This window comes from Heloderma suspectum, chromosome 10 (assembly GCF_057233095.1).
Source record: "Heloderma suspectum isolate Gila_16-S chromosome 10, 16-S_ref, whole genome shotgun sequence".
Taxonomy (NCBI): Eukaryota; Metazoa; Chordata; class Lepidosauria; order Squamata; family Helodermatidae; genus Heloderma; species Heloderma suspectum.
Genome location: NC_139467.1, coordinates 31,805,001 through 31,819,894, shown reverse-complemented (window position 1 = coordinate 31,819,894; position 14,894 = coordinate 31,805,001). Strand labels below are relative to the sequence as shown.

General features: G+C 42.7%; 1 protein-coding gene across 1 annotated transcript in view; it reads right to left on the bottom strand.

Annotated features, from left to right (window-relative positions):
* Positions 1–1,172: 1,172 nt before the first annotated feature.
* Positions 1,173–14,894, bottom strand: part of NUDC (nuclear distribution C, dynein complex regulator) — a 14,347-nt gene continuing 625 nt past the window's right edge. The window contains exons 2-9 of the mRNA XM_084815773.1: positions 10,812–10,889; positions 8,601–8,804; positions 8,115–8,201; positions 7,641–7,754; positions 7,076–7,270; positions 6,673–6,756; positions 5,717–5,835; positions 1,173–1,300 (exon numbers count right to left, since the gene is read on the bottom strand). Of these exons, the coding sequence (XP_084671899.1) occupies positions 1,249–1,300; positions 5,717–5,835; positions 6,673–6,756; positions 7,076–7,270; positions 7,641–7,754; positions 8,115–8,201; positions 8,601–8,804; positions 10,812–10,889 (933 nt within the window). The 3' untranslated portion in view covers positions 1,173–1,248. The remainder of the gene's footprint in view (positions 1,301–5,716; positions 5,836–6,672; positions 6,757–7,075; positions 7,271–7,640; positions 7,755–8,114; positions 8,202–8,600; positions 8,805–10,811; positions 10,890–14,894) is intronic.

Genomic DNA, 14,894 nt, shown 5'->3' with positions numbered 1-14,894 from the left:
CAAGCCAGATATCTGCCTGCTATCCAGCATGCCTCCGTTGACAGCAGAAAGCCTTTACTTACTGTCAGTGTAATACAGTAAGACATCAGCAGTCTTCGAGTTCACATCGATCAATTTATCTTAGGTACAGCAAGAATCGAGTCCAAGTCAAACTCTGTGAAGTAGTCGTCATTTAACAGCCCCTCTCTGTTCCTAAATGTTGGTTTCGTAAGGCCAAAACACCAGTATTGCAACTGGAACCTCTACTCTCTGGGGCAGATATATATTTTCAAGGTTGTGAGATGGTTACAACAGGGCCTGGCAGAAACAGCTACGGACAGATCCATTTGCTATAAAAGTAGGGCCAATAAACCAGGTTCCAGTGGCTTATTGCACTGGCCTAAAAAAAACCAGTTTAATATCTTTTCAATCTGCCCCAAATCCTAAACACATGAACACGGTAGTCTAGCTCTTTTGCCTCCAAGCTGATTTACTTATGCTTGCAGTGTTAGGATAGCTGGAGGTTATAAAAAGTATTGAGAAGTACATACAAGGATTGTTCAAGAATCTGCTTTCTGTGCTTTTACTGTAACTTCCAAATGGGAACCTGTACAAGGTAAGTGTTCATCACTCCAACATGGGTTCTTCTTTGGAGATTTCAGTGCAAGTGCAACAAACATGAGGCACTCAAAAATGAATCTGTTGGTGTTTCTTATGATGGCCGAAACCATTTTCAGAATTGCTGCATTAAGTTAGCATTCTGTGGGGCTTGCTTGGTTTGGAGCAGGAATGCTAGAGGGAGTGATAATTTAAGGGAGGACTTCAAGTGCCCTCAGTTTGAGAGCAGCTGTGGGAACAGAGGGTTATCAAGGTTGTCTCTCCAGCTCCTTAAAGAATTACATTTAAACAGTAGTTTTCTACATCTGTCAGAATAAAACTAAGAGACGAAAGGGAAATGGATTATTTCTATCATGAATCATTCTGTTCCTTCACTCCTACCTCTCCCTGAAATATTCTGCCCTATACAGAGATAAAACTTCAGGCTTCAGATGACTGATACTGTTGCTGAAAATTCAGAAACCTAAACAGTATGATGGATTAACCAGCACACCTTGTTTTACACAAAAAGCACACCCTGGTATGCTCTGAATGCTCACAGCAACCCAAGGCTGGGAGAAAGGTACATATTGTCCTGCTTGGGTCATTTTTTTTTTTTTTTAACTTTAAAAGTTGCGTTGGTGGGGAGGGGAAAAGAGGAGAACAACCGTATCAGTTGAATTTTGCTTTGGAGAAATCCATTTCTGGATGCTGTTCCATGAACCTGTGAGAGTGAAAGAAGTGCACATTAGATGAGAGAGCTAGAAGGAATACCAGCAAGGCTAGGCTGTGTATATTTGGAAGGAAATAATGCCATTCCCAGGATAGTGCACCTGGAGCTCTTTCTCAAAATTCAGGTGTCAGGTAAAAGTAGTGTTATTATCTAGCCTTTTGAATCAGCATAGTTTTGCTGCTTTCACGCTTTGTTTATTTGTAGTGTTTCTATTCCACTGTATCTTCTAAGATTTCTAGATAGTTTATAATATTGTTTTGATTGATTGCTGCTTTATTTTAAATATTATTGTTTGTTTTGTACTGGGTTTTTTTTTTACTGGTTGATGTTTTAATGTTGGGAGTTTCATGAGCCACCCTGGGAATGACTTTATTGACATGGCAGGGTAGAATTATATTAAGTAAATAAGAAACATATCCAAAGAAACAGAATTGCCAGCGTGGAGGGTGCTTTCTATAGATCAGAGATGGCCAAATGACAGGCTCAGACGTGACCTGATGTGGCTGCTGAAGCAATATTATCTGGTCTCTAGTGATCCTACCCAAAAAGATTTAAGTTGGAAGGAGAGAGATTCCAAACCGTAATATTACATCTTTTCATTGTATATAATGCCATGTCTGAGACAAGGTACCCTGTAACTATGACCGTACAGCTAGATTGCGGCAACTGTATTATACAGCATAACCATCCATGAGGGGGTCCACTTAGTCAGGCAACACATGCTTCTGGCCCTGGACCACTATCTGGAAAATAAAGCAGCAGCCCCGAGAATGCAGCTGGTGGCCATCCCTGTTATAACACATCCAAACTACTGCAGAATGACCACCCTCCTCCCAGTTTGTAAGGTCACAGTTTTCCCTGCTATCATTGTGGCTCTACAGTAGAGATCATGGCCTATGATGCCACATCACCCCTCCCATTAGTAATATCAGTAAAATTGCTCCATTACGACGTACTACCGTTGTAAATGAGCAATGGCAAATTAATCAAATATGCCCTTGGGAACTATTAGCTCCAAGTCAGACACGTAGCACCTGGCTTATAGAAAGGGCGATGCAAACACCATTGTTATTTGTGCACTAAGAACACAACTGCTGAAGGATGAATTTGGAGAAATCCTAGTAAAAACTCAGACTCTTCTGGTAGATTTGCTCTGACCTAGGTTGCCTTGCCACCAAAATCATGTTAAGAATGCCATTGTCAGGATGGACACTGAGCCCACAGAATCCCAGAGTAGTTCTGATTTTGAGGAAGAGCAGTTGCTCCTGGGAGAGGAGCGCGCTCCTCTTTCCCAGGACCAACAGCTGACGGAGATTCCTTCCACCAGCATTCCTATTTCTGCTTCATTGACTACGCTAAAGCCTTTGATTGTGTGGATCACAACAAACTGTGGCAAATTCTTAAAGTGATGGGAGTACCAGACCACCTTACCTGTCTCCTGAGAAACCTGTACGAGGGTCAAGAAGCAACAGTAAGAACCAGACATGGAACAACCGATTGGTTCAAAATTGGGAAAGGAGTACGACAAGGCTGCATATTGTCACCCTGCTTATTTAACTTATATGCAGAGTACATCATGAGAAATGCCGGGTTGGATGAATCACAGGTCGGAATTAAGATTGCTGGGAGAATTATCAATAACCTCCGATATGCAGACGATACCACCCTAATGGCAGAAAGCGAAGAGGATCTAAAAAGCCTCTTGTTGAGGGTGAAAGAGGAGAGTTTAAAAGCTGGTTTGAAACTCAACATTAAAAAAACTAAGATCATGGCATCTGGCCCCATCACTTGCTGGCATATAGAAGGGGAAGAAATGGAAGCAGTGACAGATTTTACTTTCTTGGGCTCCAAGATCACCGCAGACGGTGACTGTAGCCATGAAATTAAAAGACGCTTGCTCCTTGGGAGGAAAGCTATGGCCAACCTAGACAGCATAGTAAGAAGCAGAGACATCACCTTGCCGACAAAGGTCCGTCTAATCAAAGCTATGGTTTTCCCAGTAGTAATGTATGGCTGTGAGAGCTGGACTATAAGGAAGGCTGAGCGCCGAAGAATTGATGCTTTCGAACTGTGGTGCTGGAGAAGACTCTTACGAGTCCCCTGGACTGCAAGGAGGTCAAATCAGTCCATCCTAAAGGAAATCAACCCTGAGTGCTCATTGGAAGGACAGATAATGAAGCTGAAGCTCCAATATTTTGGCCACCTAATGCGAAGAGAAAACTCCCTGGAAAAGACCCTGATGCTGGGAAAGACTGAAGGCAAAAGGAGAAGGGGACGGCAGAGGATGAGATGGCTAGATAGCATCACGGATTAAATGAATATGAACTTGAGCACGCTCCGGGAGAGAGCGCAGGACAGGAAGGCCTGGCGTGCTATGGTCCATGGGGTCACGAAGAGTCGGACACGACTGAACGACTGAACAACAACAACCAGGGAGTGACCAAGCACAGATAGCAGACTTGGTGGATGCGCGACGCAGAGAGTGGCGCCAGATGGAGGGCGCGGAAAGGAGGCGAAGTGCCAGGTTGGCACGAAAACAACGGCTGCGCCCAGAGGCTCCAAGGGAAAAGGGGAGGGACTCTCCCTAGTCCTTAAGTTCAGGGGTCTGCCAGTAATTCCCTTTCAAACGGGGACCAACTGTTCCAACTTAGGGCATAGGTACTGTGCTGCTCAGATCTAGTTGCTAACGGTATAGTTGTTAAGTTGTAAAAGAAGAATAAAGCTTTGAAAGGAATCCCTTTGTCTGTGTCTGGATTTAGCTACTGGATTAGACTGAGAGAGCCCTCCAAGGAGCCCTTGACAGCCATTTAGCAGTATTAGATCATTTATGCAGCACTTTAGTATGGCTTCCAAGCTTTACCTTGTTTTGTCTTTGTAACAATTCTGTGTTTCTTTTCAGTTAGTCACAAATGAAAGAATACAGATACATTAACACTCAGAAAAAAAGTGGGGGGGAGGAAAAATATAAGGAATTATAAGGAAGGTGGGTTAAAGTGTTTTGAGCACATGAAATAGAAAAACACAAAACTGATGACTATGGCACATAAATGACAAGTCTGTTGTCAACTCTTAGATTCCTATATATTTCCCATTTTATGGAATGAGACTGAAGGTTTTGCCTCAAGCCATTCTGTTAGATAAATACATATAAACAGGTTGGCATAATGGGCAGGCAACTGAGCTGCCCAAAGAAGTGAGTAACAGCTGAGAGATCATATAGCCCCAAATGACCAAGCTCTAAATGGGCTTCACTGGTCACTTGATATCACAGGCAACTCTCTTTGGGCTGGCAGCCTTAAACTATAAACCCATTCTCTCCCAACCTCTTTACTGTACTTCTTAAGATGCTGCACATTCAACATATTACCTTGGTAAGAGAAGACATCCTCACTAAACTGAAAACTGCACATGGGCCATGGGGGTAATATGCCCTGTTCTGGCAGTGCATTTGAAGAATGGTGTCCAATAAAAGGGGCAAAGGGTAAAGTTTCAGAGATAATTGACAAATTAAATATATATAACTGGGGCTGGATGGCACTTATCCAAGAATTCTTAATGAGCTGAAATGTGAAATAGCTGAACGATTAACTAAAATCAGTCTCCTTACCACTTCTGGCAGTGGCAGCAATAAAGCAAAGAGAGGATTCATGGTGGAACTCTTATCTTGGAAGAGGGAGGAAGAAACACTGCTTGTGACAGTGTGTATCTGAGGACTGTGCTACAACAGAGCTCATCAGTGTTAAGTATTTCCTTTGAAGCATCACGGCTTGAATTACTCACTACAGAAGTGGATGCTGTATCTCATGCTTGCCAATATTAAGAATACGTTTGGGGGGATTAGCCATGAAAAGAGAAGTTGGTTACTGGATACCGCTACCTGCAGTTCCATTTGCCTTACACAACAATTCTTTTTTTTCCTGCTCACACTGAAGACATTTAGGCTAGCTGAAGGGCAGCTGTGTGCCCTTTAGTTACCCCGTTTCCAACCAGAGAGCAGGGAGCGTCACCCTGCATGGCCTTAGCAGGGAAATTACTCACAGAAGCTCCTAAGCACTCCTCTGCCAAACAGGATAATAAAGTGATAAAAAGTATGACTGTCTAGTAATCCCTGCATTTGAGGGCAGTGGAAGGAAAGGTTGTTATCTGACTCTGAGACACATGGAGATTAGAGTCAGAGACACCATGTCATAGTTCAAGCAGAGATGGCACCGCCAGGCCCTTGAGTCCATACAGCACCCTGGTTGCTGGACTTAGAGCAGAGCTGGACCTACAGGTGAACCATTTCTCTTGACAATGGCTTCTTGCATTCACCAGCCAACAAAAGGCAACTTTGTGGTCACCTGAAGAACTACACGTCATTCCTTTCCCTCATATACACCAAGAGGCACACGAACAGGCTCTACTCACTTTTTCAATATGTCCTGCTTCTTCTGCTCATCAGACGTGGGGAGCCCCATTGATTTCTGCCGCTGATCATACATCATTTTCTCCACCATACTGCGTGTTTCACTATCCAAGTCGGATAACTTGTAAATTGAAAGAGATACCATTAGAGGAAGTGCGTATTTAACAAATTCATATCCCACTTCATGGCCCCACCTTATAAAGCAGGCTTCCCCAACCTGGTGCCCTCCAGATGGGTTGGACTGCAACTCCCATAATTCCCAGCCAGCATGGCCAATGTCTATGTTGGTTGGGAATTCTGGGAGTTGCGGTCCAACCTATCTGAAGGGCACCAGGTTGGAGTAGGATGTTATAAAGTGACTTACAAATATCCTCACAATAAGAGCAAATTAAAAGACTAGCATCAGGAGCAAAATACTGTAGCTTCACTATGGCGCCACAATCATTGAGACAGTTTCCTGCCCTAGCCTTTCCCATCCCTTTTTAGCCACTGCCTAACAGGCAGCAGCTCCTACTGAAAATCTCTGAGCAAAGGCTTGGGGTTGAGTAGCCAGAACTTGCTCAGTCTTTGCTGGAAGCACATCTTCCCTTGCTGACAGCAGCTTATAAAAGAGGAACTTTTTTTATCCTTAGGGAAACACACTTTAGACTGAAGTATATGCACCTTTTGAATATAGGCACTTTGCCAATGTATTTGACTCAACCAGGTGCTACCAAAGGGATTACATCTCTAGAACAGCAGTGGGCAACTTCTGACCTTCCAGATGTTGTCGGCCCACAACTCCAATCAGCCTTGGCAGCATAGGAGAGATTATTGGAGCTGTAGGCTAAAACATCTGGAAGGCCACAAGTTGCCCACCCCTGCTCTAGAAGAAGAGTTCACAAATTTGTCAAGTGGGAGTGACAAGACTATTTTCACTAATCCTTTTAAATCAAAATTTGGCAAGAGAAGCACTCACTTTTGAGTTCTCTGGGTTAATTTTCTTGGTGTTAATCTCTGGGTCTGCTTGAACTAACTTGTTCCACCATTCCATCTTGTTGATCTAAAGGGAAAAGACAAGAGAATTCAGTCCAGTACATTTCACACTTAAAGCATCTTCTCTGAAAGGGGCATGTCCATTAGAGATTTGGCATTTTACCTTTATTAGCAACCAAAGATTGTCAGATATAATTTCTTGTGGCTCGTCTTGTGGTAGCCCATTTGACTTGGAGGCTTAGTTAATACTGTATTAAAGTAGTAATCAGACTGCCAGCTCTCTCCAAGAGGTATCACCACTAGATGTGAAGCAGGTAGCACAACCAAGAACTCACAACTCTAGCAAAAGTAGTCATAAACCTAAGTGCTGAATCCTTTGCTGTTACCTTCTCCAAGTGCACAGTGACTATTTTTCCATCTTCTATTAGCCATGAGCTCTCTTCCACCTTCACTTCATTGTATAAGACTCCATCAATCATGGGGGGATGGCCCTTCAGTCCCACCTTCAGATGCCGTCTCTGTATGTCGACCAACATATCCTTCCCCTTCAGTCTGAAGTTCACTTTGAATGGGATGGCCAGCTAGACAAGAGAGGCAGGACAGAAAGAGGGAGTACTGAATTCTCACAGAAACACCTCTGTGTGGATGATGTGCAGGTAACCCTTGGTGGCAATCTATTTCACCACAGATCTAGATCTGGTTTTCAATCATTTCCCTACATGGAACTGCTTTCTGTGCGCAAAGCTGAGGCCATTTGAAGCAGCCATTAAATCAGACTGACTCCCAATGTCACTGCCCATCCTTTTATGTTTTCTACCCTTAACACTCAAGAAACAGACTCTGCTTCCTATGACTCATTAAGTATTTCATTAATTCAATCTAGTCATAACAAGCAGATACAATCCACTCCTGTTAGGCAAAACCTCTCATGTTCTCAAAAACTGTACTTACATCTAGTTCAGAGAGGGTCTGTGTCCACCTGTAGTTTGGAAGGTCTGCCCCATTCCCAGAATTTGGTTTAAGCTTGCCTTTGTCCTTCTCATCTTCTTCCTCCTCATCTGTATCCTAATTAGGCACAAACTGTATGTAAAAATACTTCAAAGTACATTCAATTTTTAGCAAATGTAATAAAGCTATGTGTCATCTGTACAACTTGTGGTTCAGGTGTCCTACATGTTAAAGACAATCCTGCTAGATTTTTGAAGAGTTCTCAAAATTCAGACTATGTTGCATGGGCCCTTTAGCACAAAGCCAATCCAGATGTCCTCCAGCAGCCACTTGTATAAATCCTAGAATTCCACATTCCAGTAAGCATATGATGTGCATTGCTCTCCCCCACCCCCCACAACCATCTTACAGCAACACAGATTTTAGAGGGGAACCAATACCTGCTCACAGCTGCAAAAGCCTCCAAGAACACATTACCTGCTTGCTGAGGTCTGGAGGTTCCACTGGATTCTCAGCAGTTTTGACAGAGACATCCTGGACCTCATTTTCTTTCTTCTCTTTTTTCTGTGACGATAAAGTGCCCCTCTCCCAATTTTAGTTGAGGTCTATGGATGTATTTTAAGTGTTATTTACTATTAACAGCAGTAACCCCCACACTCCTTGCCCCTTTTAAGTAGTAGCGATTAATCAACCACGTGGAATGTGAAAGTGGGGGATTTTCAGATACAGTCAGGGTATGAAAGTTATGAATGTAGTTAAACAGATAGGAGATACTCTAAGATAATATTGAAATTATTTGTGGGGGTTGAGGCTTTCATGGATCTTGAAATGCAGCCTTCAATCAAACTGGAAGTCACCTATTACCAATTAAGTCAAACTAACCAAAAGCAAGATGCTCATTCTTCAATTACAATGAAAATGCCACTCCACTGCCACGCCAGATATAATGAACTGGATTCACACCTGGTCGATTTCCAGTTGCAACCTTTCTGCCTCCTCATCAGTGAGCTCCTTAATCCTTGGCTCGCTTTCTTCTTGTTTTGCTTCTTTGGCAAGTTTAGCAGCACGTTCTGCTTTTTCCCGCTGGTCTGCTTCTTGACGGGCCTTCTTCTCTTTCTGTGCTTTCTGAGCCAGTTTGTTGTGGCAGCTGAATGTCTCTGTGATTAACTGGAGGGAAGGGGGGACGGGGGAAAGAAACCCTGTGAAAAAACTATTGAAGTAGTATTCTCTAGTAGCTACAGTGCCTTTAAACTCTGTTTTTAACTCTGTTTCCTAAGAAGCAGCAAACTGAAGGCTGATTTCTTCCAAAAGGAAGACACTATTCAGCATCATTCTCACCACGCTGCCATCCTTCAAATTTTGATCCATTTGGTGATGGGAGGGACTGGATTTTATACATGGAAAGTTCACATTGTTTCCAAGTTCTACCATCTCTCAAGATGTTATTCCATAGTGAGGTGCATTCTGATTGCTATAGAAAGGCAAAGATTCACACCAGCTGGGGAATAAACCTTTGTTTCTCCTCAAATCAGGATTCTAACAAGAGGCATAAAGGTGCTGGAAGTTAAAACAAGTTATCTAAAATGACTTATCTGCCCCTGTCCCAAGAGTCCAGAGTAGGAACGAACAAGGCTACCTTTGTCCACAATTTAGAAGAGACTGAGGGTCAGGGCTCTAGTATGTTTGCTCCAAAAGGTGACGCAGTTATCTGACTACATAACTGGCTGAATTTCAATGGTTCCTACTACTGGGTGACCTTCACAGCAGCTGCAGCAACCAAGGGCCATGGACAGAGGCACTGAAATTTGTAACATATGATCTAGTACGCCCTTTGGACAGTGACATGTTGGAGACTCATGCCTAGTGAAGAAAAACTCTGATGACCTTGTCTACTGTTCCCGCTTTTAAAAAAGTGAAATCTTTAAATAGTGCCTACTTAATGGCTAAGGCATATATATATATATATATATATATATATATATATATATATAACTATAATGAGAGACAGAAAGAAAATACGGAATCTGACTTTCCAGCACATATCCAGTGGGCTTACTAGAATTCTAAGGCTCTTCGTTTCCTCTAAAAAAACCCAAACTCATTTTACCAGGTTAAAAAGCATCTATACTTTATAGTGCTCCATATCTTTTTGCAGCATGAATTCCTGCTTCCATGTCCATAAGATGTGTTGTCCTTCAATGCCCGCTTGTTTCCTGCATTGCCCAGGATTTTGTCAGGAAATGAAACGTGAATTTTGAAATCCCTCAAACATTTAGACCAGTGGTGGGGTAACTTGTGGCTCTCCAGATGTTTTCGCCTACAACTCCTACCAGCCCTAGTCAGCATAGCCAGTGGTGAGGCATGATGGGAGCACCAGGCCAAAACATCTGGAGGCCAATGCATCTCTCTGGAGATGGTGCACGCTTGATATGTTTGGAGGACTCTCCCAGAGAGAGAGAGATTAGGCAGGCAGGCTCTCTGGAGAGCCTGCCTGAGCTCTCGTTCTGGGAGAGTCCCCCCAGACAGGAGATCTTTATTGTACAGGCAGTCTCCAGGGCTACCTCACAATGACACGGCCTTGAGGAAGGACTCCTCAAAGTATGGCATTCAAGCCTGAGTGGCTCTTCAGAGAGGCTGCCCACCCAATATTTTCTTTGGTGGGGGAGAGGATGGGGTGACGGCAGCACATGTCCTCCTGCCTCAGGCGGTGGAACATCTTGCGCTGCTGCCGCTCACATTTGTATTAGGCAAACTCTGCTCTTTGGGGACAAAGCCACTGTTGTAGAAGTGGACTTAGTGCCATTCTAGGAGTGAACAAACAAAGCAAGCTAGAAGTATCGATCCTCTAGTGTCTGTCGGAGTTAAATCAGTACATTTTGGCATGCCAGCTTTTCAAACTAGCCTTTGGTCAAAGCATAGCCCATAAACCCCCAAACAAACAACCCCCTCTCATCAAAACTGTTATCATCAACACAAGTAAACCTGATCAGACTCTACTTAACATGGCCTCTTCTGGTGCTTTTCAGATTCAGCAACGAAATGTGATGTCACTCCATTTCAGCAAAATCAAGGGAAACTTCATGGTATACTTGAGCTACAACAAGTGGGAAACAGCTCAGACTGCCACAGAGAGATACCATCTCTCCACAGGCCAAGTGATGATAAATCAAGTACCTTTTCAGCAGCACCCTCTTCTCCTCCCACAAAGAAATCAGTTTTGCGTCTTAGGAAGCTGAAAAAGGTGTTTACAAGCTGTAATGAAAAAGAGACAGGATGTTTTCAAGGGGTAAGAGACTTACAGCTACACAATGAACATATATTGTGTGTATACACACACACATACACACACCCCACTCCTCTTTAAGAAGGCAATGCCTCTTACAAGTGACCCAACTGTGGTAGCTTCTCCTTTTTGCAGCTTGCTCTTACCCCCCTCCCCTACAAAGAAGGTCAGAAGCAGACAGGATGTTGTCAATGAAGCCGCCATATTGGTAAGACCAATGATTATTCTACCCCAGAATTCTGTATCCATTAAAATGCTCCAAGAGAAACTGTACCAGGACAAACTGTGTGTTCCATTCATGGTTTCTTACAGCCTTCTGGAACCAAAGCTTTTAGGACACTTTTAATATGAGGTTTTACCCCTTAGCTTTCTCAACTTATGATGGACCTTTCATTGAATAATAATTTTGACTACTTTCACTAATGGCATTTCAATTAAATCAACAGGAAGACAACAGCCCTTTAGAAGATGAGGGATTTGGTCCAGGTGACTGTGAAAGAGAGGTGAGAGAGATACATAATAAAAAAAGAAACAGGAAAATCCTTTTACTCTTGCCACAAAATAAAGATGATACAAATGAAAGAATAAACCTGTTTCAGTCCCCAGAGACTATGCTTTGTTTTTTAAGTTTCAATCAGGCAACACCAGCCATATCCATTAGGATATAAAGAGCTGCTTCACACAGAATAAAGCCAGTGACTCATCCACCCATGTTTGCCCACTTGGGCAGCAGGTCTCCGAGACCTCAGGCAAAGACCTTTTGAAGTCCTGGTATCAGAAATCCTTTTAAGTGGAGATACCAGAGCCTGCCACCTTACTTGTGTAAAGCAAATATTCTACTGCTATACCACAGAACTTGTCCTAATCTTCCCTTTTGCCAAATTAACTGTTTAAGCCAGTGTGAGCAACATACAGACCCTGTCACCCCCAAATGGCTGTTGCCACGCTGCCAATTTGTCGCTGAATTTTGGCAGTGGCAAAAAAGGCCACACTTTTGCTTTAAAACAAGGTGTGGGGAGGACACACCTTGTATTTATGCAAAAACATCCCACTCCCCAACCCCCAGGCCTTTGGGAGCACCATTTTGCATTGAAACAAGGTGTGCGCTCCCTACATGAAAAATTGGCTTTTTTCTTGTGTTCTGGGACAGAAATTGATCCCTCCAAAGTTGCCCACCCCTGGGTTTAAGTTAATAACAGTGTCATAAATTGCTGATGTGACAGCTATAATTGTCTATGCTTGTAGATATCACAGCATCTTTCAGTGGTGGGATAGTCCATAAGTTCATTCTACGAAGGGTTAATTCCTTTTGTCAGTTCCAAGCCTACCAGTCAGCTTCATTAGATGACTGTGAGTGCTAATATTATGATGGGATACTGTTCTCTATCACACGTTAAGATAGTTAACAGGTGAAATTGCGACCTTTTGTTTTATTAAACCTACTGTATTCGTGTCATCTCTATGTGTATCTTTAATATAGTTTGCTCTCTGTAACACACTTTGATCAATGTAGTCTATTCCTCTATGCGCTAAATTGAAAGGTGCATTTTGGGAGCAGGAATTGGATCTTCAGGCTCTATGCTTTTATCTTTCCCAAAGAACACAGGGAATTTCCCTCTAGGTCATAAAATCAGCACCCTAGAATACCCAAGAATGGCTCTAAGAGAAAGGTCTCTTCTGTTACCTGGGGGGGGGGGGGGATTTCCAGATGTTTTAGATTTCAACTGCCAGCAAGTCCAATGGTCAGAAATATTGGGAGTTGAAGTCCAAAACATCTGGAGATCTACCTTTTGCCCACCCATTCTGAACAGGTGCTTTCTGCGTTACATAGAACTGTGTATTTTGAAGCTTCCAGTTCAACCATTTTCATGGTGCTTCTGGATCTCTCCAGACAGAGATATAATGCAATGCATTTCTACATGTCAAGTAACAAAGTGTGTATTATACTGGCTGTCAAAGCATCCCCCAGATACAGGATACTAGGTTAAACCATGAATCTGACCTAAAGAATAAAAAGGCATCAGAACAACACAGGGAGATTATAGTTACTTTTCCCCCTTGAAGTAATAACAAACCAACACTGTGGTTTGTGAAAAAATGATGGTCTTATCTGGTTATATGCATGTATACTATTATTAAGAGTGCATAAGATGAACATAAGTAGTAAGAACTGATGACAAACAAAACAGAATTGTATTATATTCTGAGGAAAAGGATCAGAGATGAGGCAGGGAACAGACGAAGTTGAGCAGCAAAGAAGGGATAAAAGAATCCTTGTACTCTGAGGAACTACAGTGCCCTTGCCAGATGTAATACAAGGCAGGGCTCATGCATTTTCCATAGTTGTGCAGAAAGGTACAGGGAATTTCTGCAGGCAATCATCTTTTCACAGTGCTGCAGCAGCGAGAAGAGGAATTTGCCAAAATTCCTTCCTACATATCTATGAAAGATGGTGAAGGCCTCTTTTGCATATACTCATCCTAGGATGACGTGTTTTCAAATGTTCTATCTTCAAAGAACCCTTTTGACATCTACCTATCTACCATGACACCCCTACAAAAGTTAGAAAATTCTGAAAAGTACTCTTGGGAACACATAGTCTCACTATCACTCTGTATGAATGGGGAAGGCACCCTAGGAAATACTCAGCAGTCCCTGAAGGCTGCACATTGCAGGGGAAGAAAAATGAAAAAGTCGGCCTTCAAGGAAGTTTGTCCACCATTATCAACTCTTTGACTGTGTGCCTCCAGAGCTCCCTGGTACACAGTTCAAAATCCACTACCCTAGGAGAGAAAACAACTGTCTTGTGGCACCTTAAAAACTAAGACATTTATTGTGGCATAAACCTGTTGGTAAGAGCTCACTTTCTCATATGCATGAAGACACCACTGAAATTTGTAAGAGTACATACACTGCAAACAGAGAGTTAAAAACAAACAAACATTTTTACACAGTAAGGCCAAAAGGTGAAGGAGTACAAGGGCTATTAGGAGGTATGTTACAGTAATGTGTGGAACACACATATACAGAATCAAATGAATGCAAGATCCAATCAGCACAAGAATGACCATCCCCAACCAGGGCCACTGACCATGAATAGACATTGTAAGATTAATAATATAAACACACCCCTAAAGACAGGTAATTGCTTTCTTCTGTGTAGTGATAGAGCCTATTTGTCTTCAATTGGTAAGTCATGACCCACAACTGGGCCTTGGCCTGACTTCGGGTGTGTTGCAACAGTACAGCCACCATAGGAAAAAATTAAATAGGGAGTTGCCAAATGCATGTTTGGGCTAAAAGTGGGTCCCAGATCTGAAAAGCTTGAAGACTACTGATAAACAGTCCTAGGCTTGTTGGGATCCAATTCCTCCTTCTAGAAAGGAGTACGAGATGATAGAAAACCAGTTTATTTTTAGCCATTTACTTGATACATTGCTGTTTCCCTTGGCAATTCAATCCATATTGTCATTAATAACATATATTTGCTTATCCTAAAAATTTTAATGCCATTTTTCTATATAAATATCCTTCGGCCAACTTACACAATAGAACCGAGATATCATCACAGTCATCTTTCTTTCCTTGATTTCAAGAACATACCAAAGACAATATCCTCGAAAGAGAGCCACAAGCTTCAAATGTCTAAACAGTAAAAATCAGTTTTCAGTGCCAGTTCGAGGTTTTTGAGGGCCCTTGGGCAAGAACTCCTCAATGGTCCCTCCCCTCAGTGAGTCTACCTTCTTGCTGCCTTTGTCACCAGCTGTTACTGCTCCTCATCCTTTTTCTCATCATTGCTACCACTTCCTTGCTTACAGACAAATAGCTAGCAAGCAAGCAGGCAGTGGCATCTACTGCTCCTCCTTCCTTCTCGCCACCACCATTGTCTGGGCCAGAACGAGAGGCAGGTGAACAAGCAGATTGTAATGGTGGAGAGAAAAAGCAACTCCAAGGTACTCTTGCCAGAGGGCCCC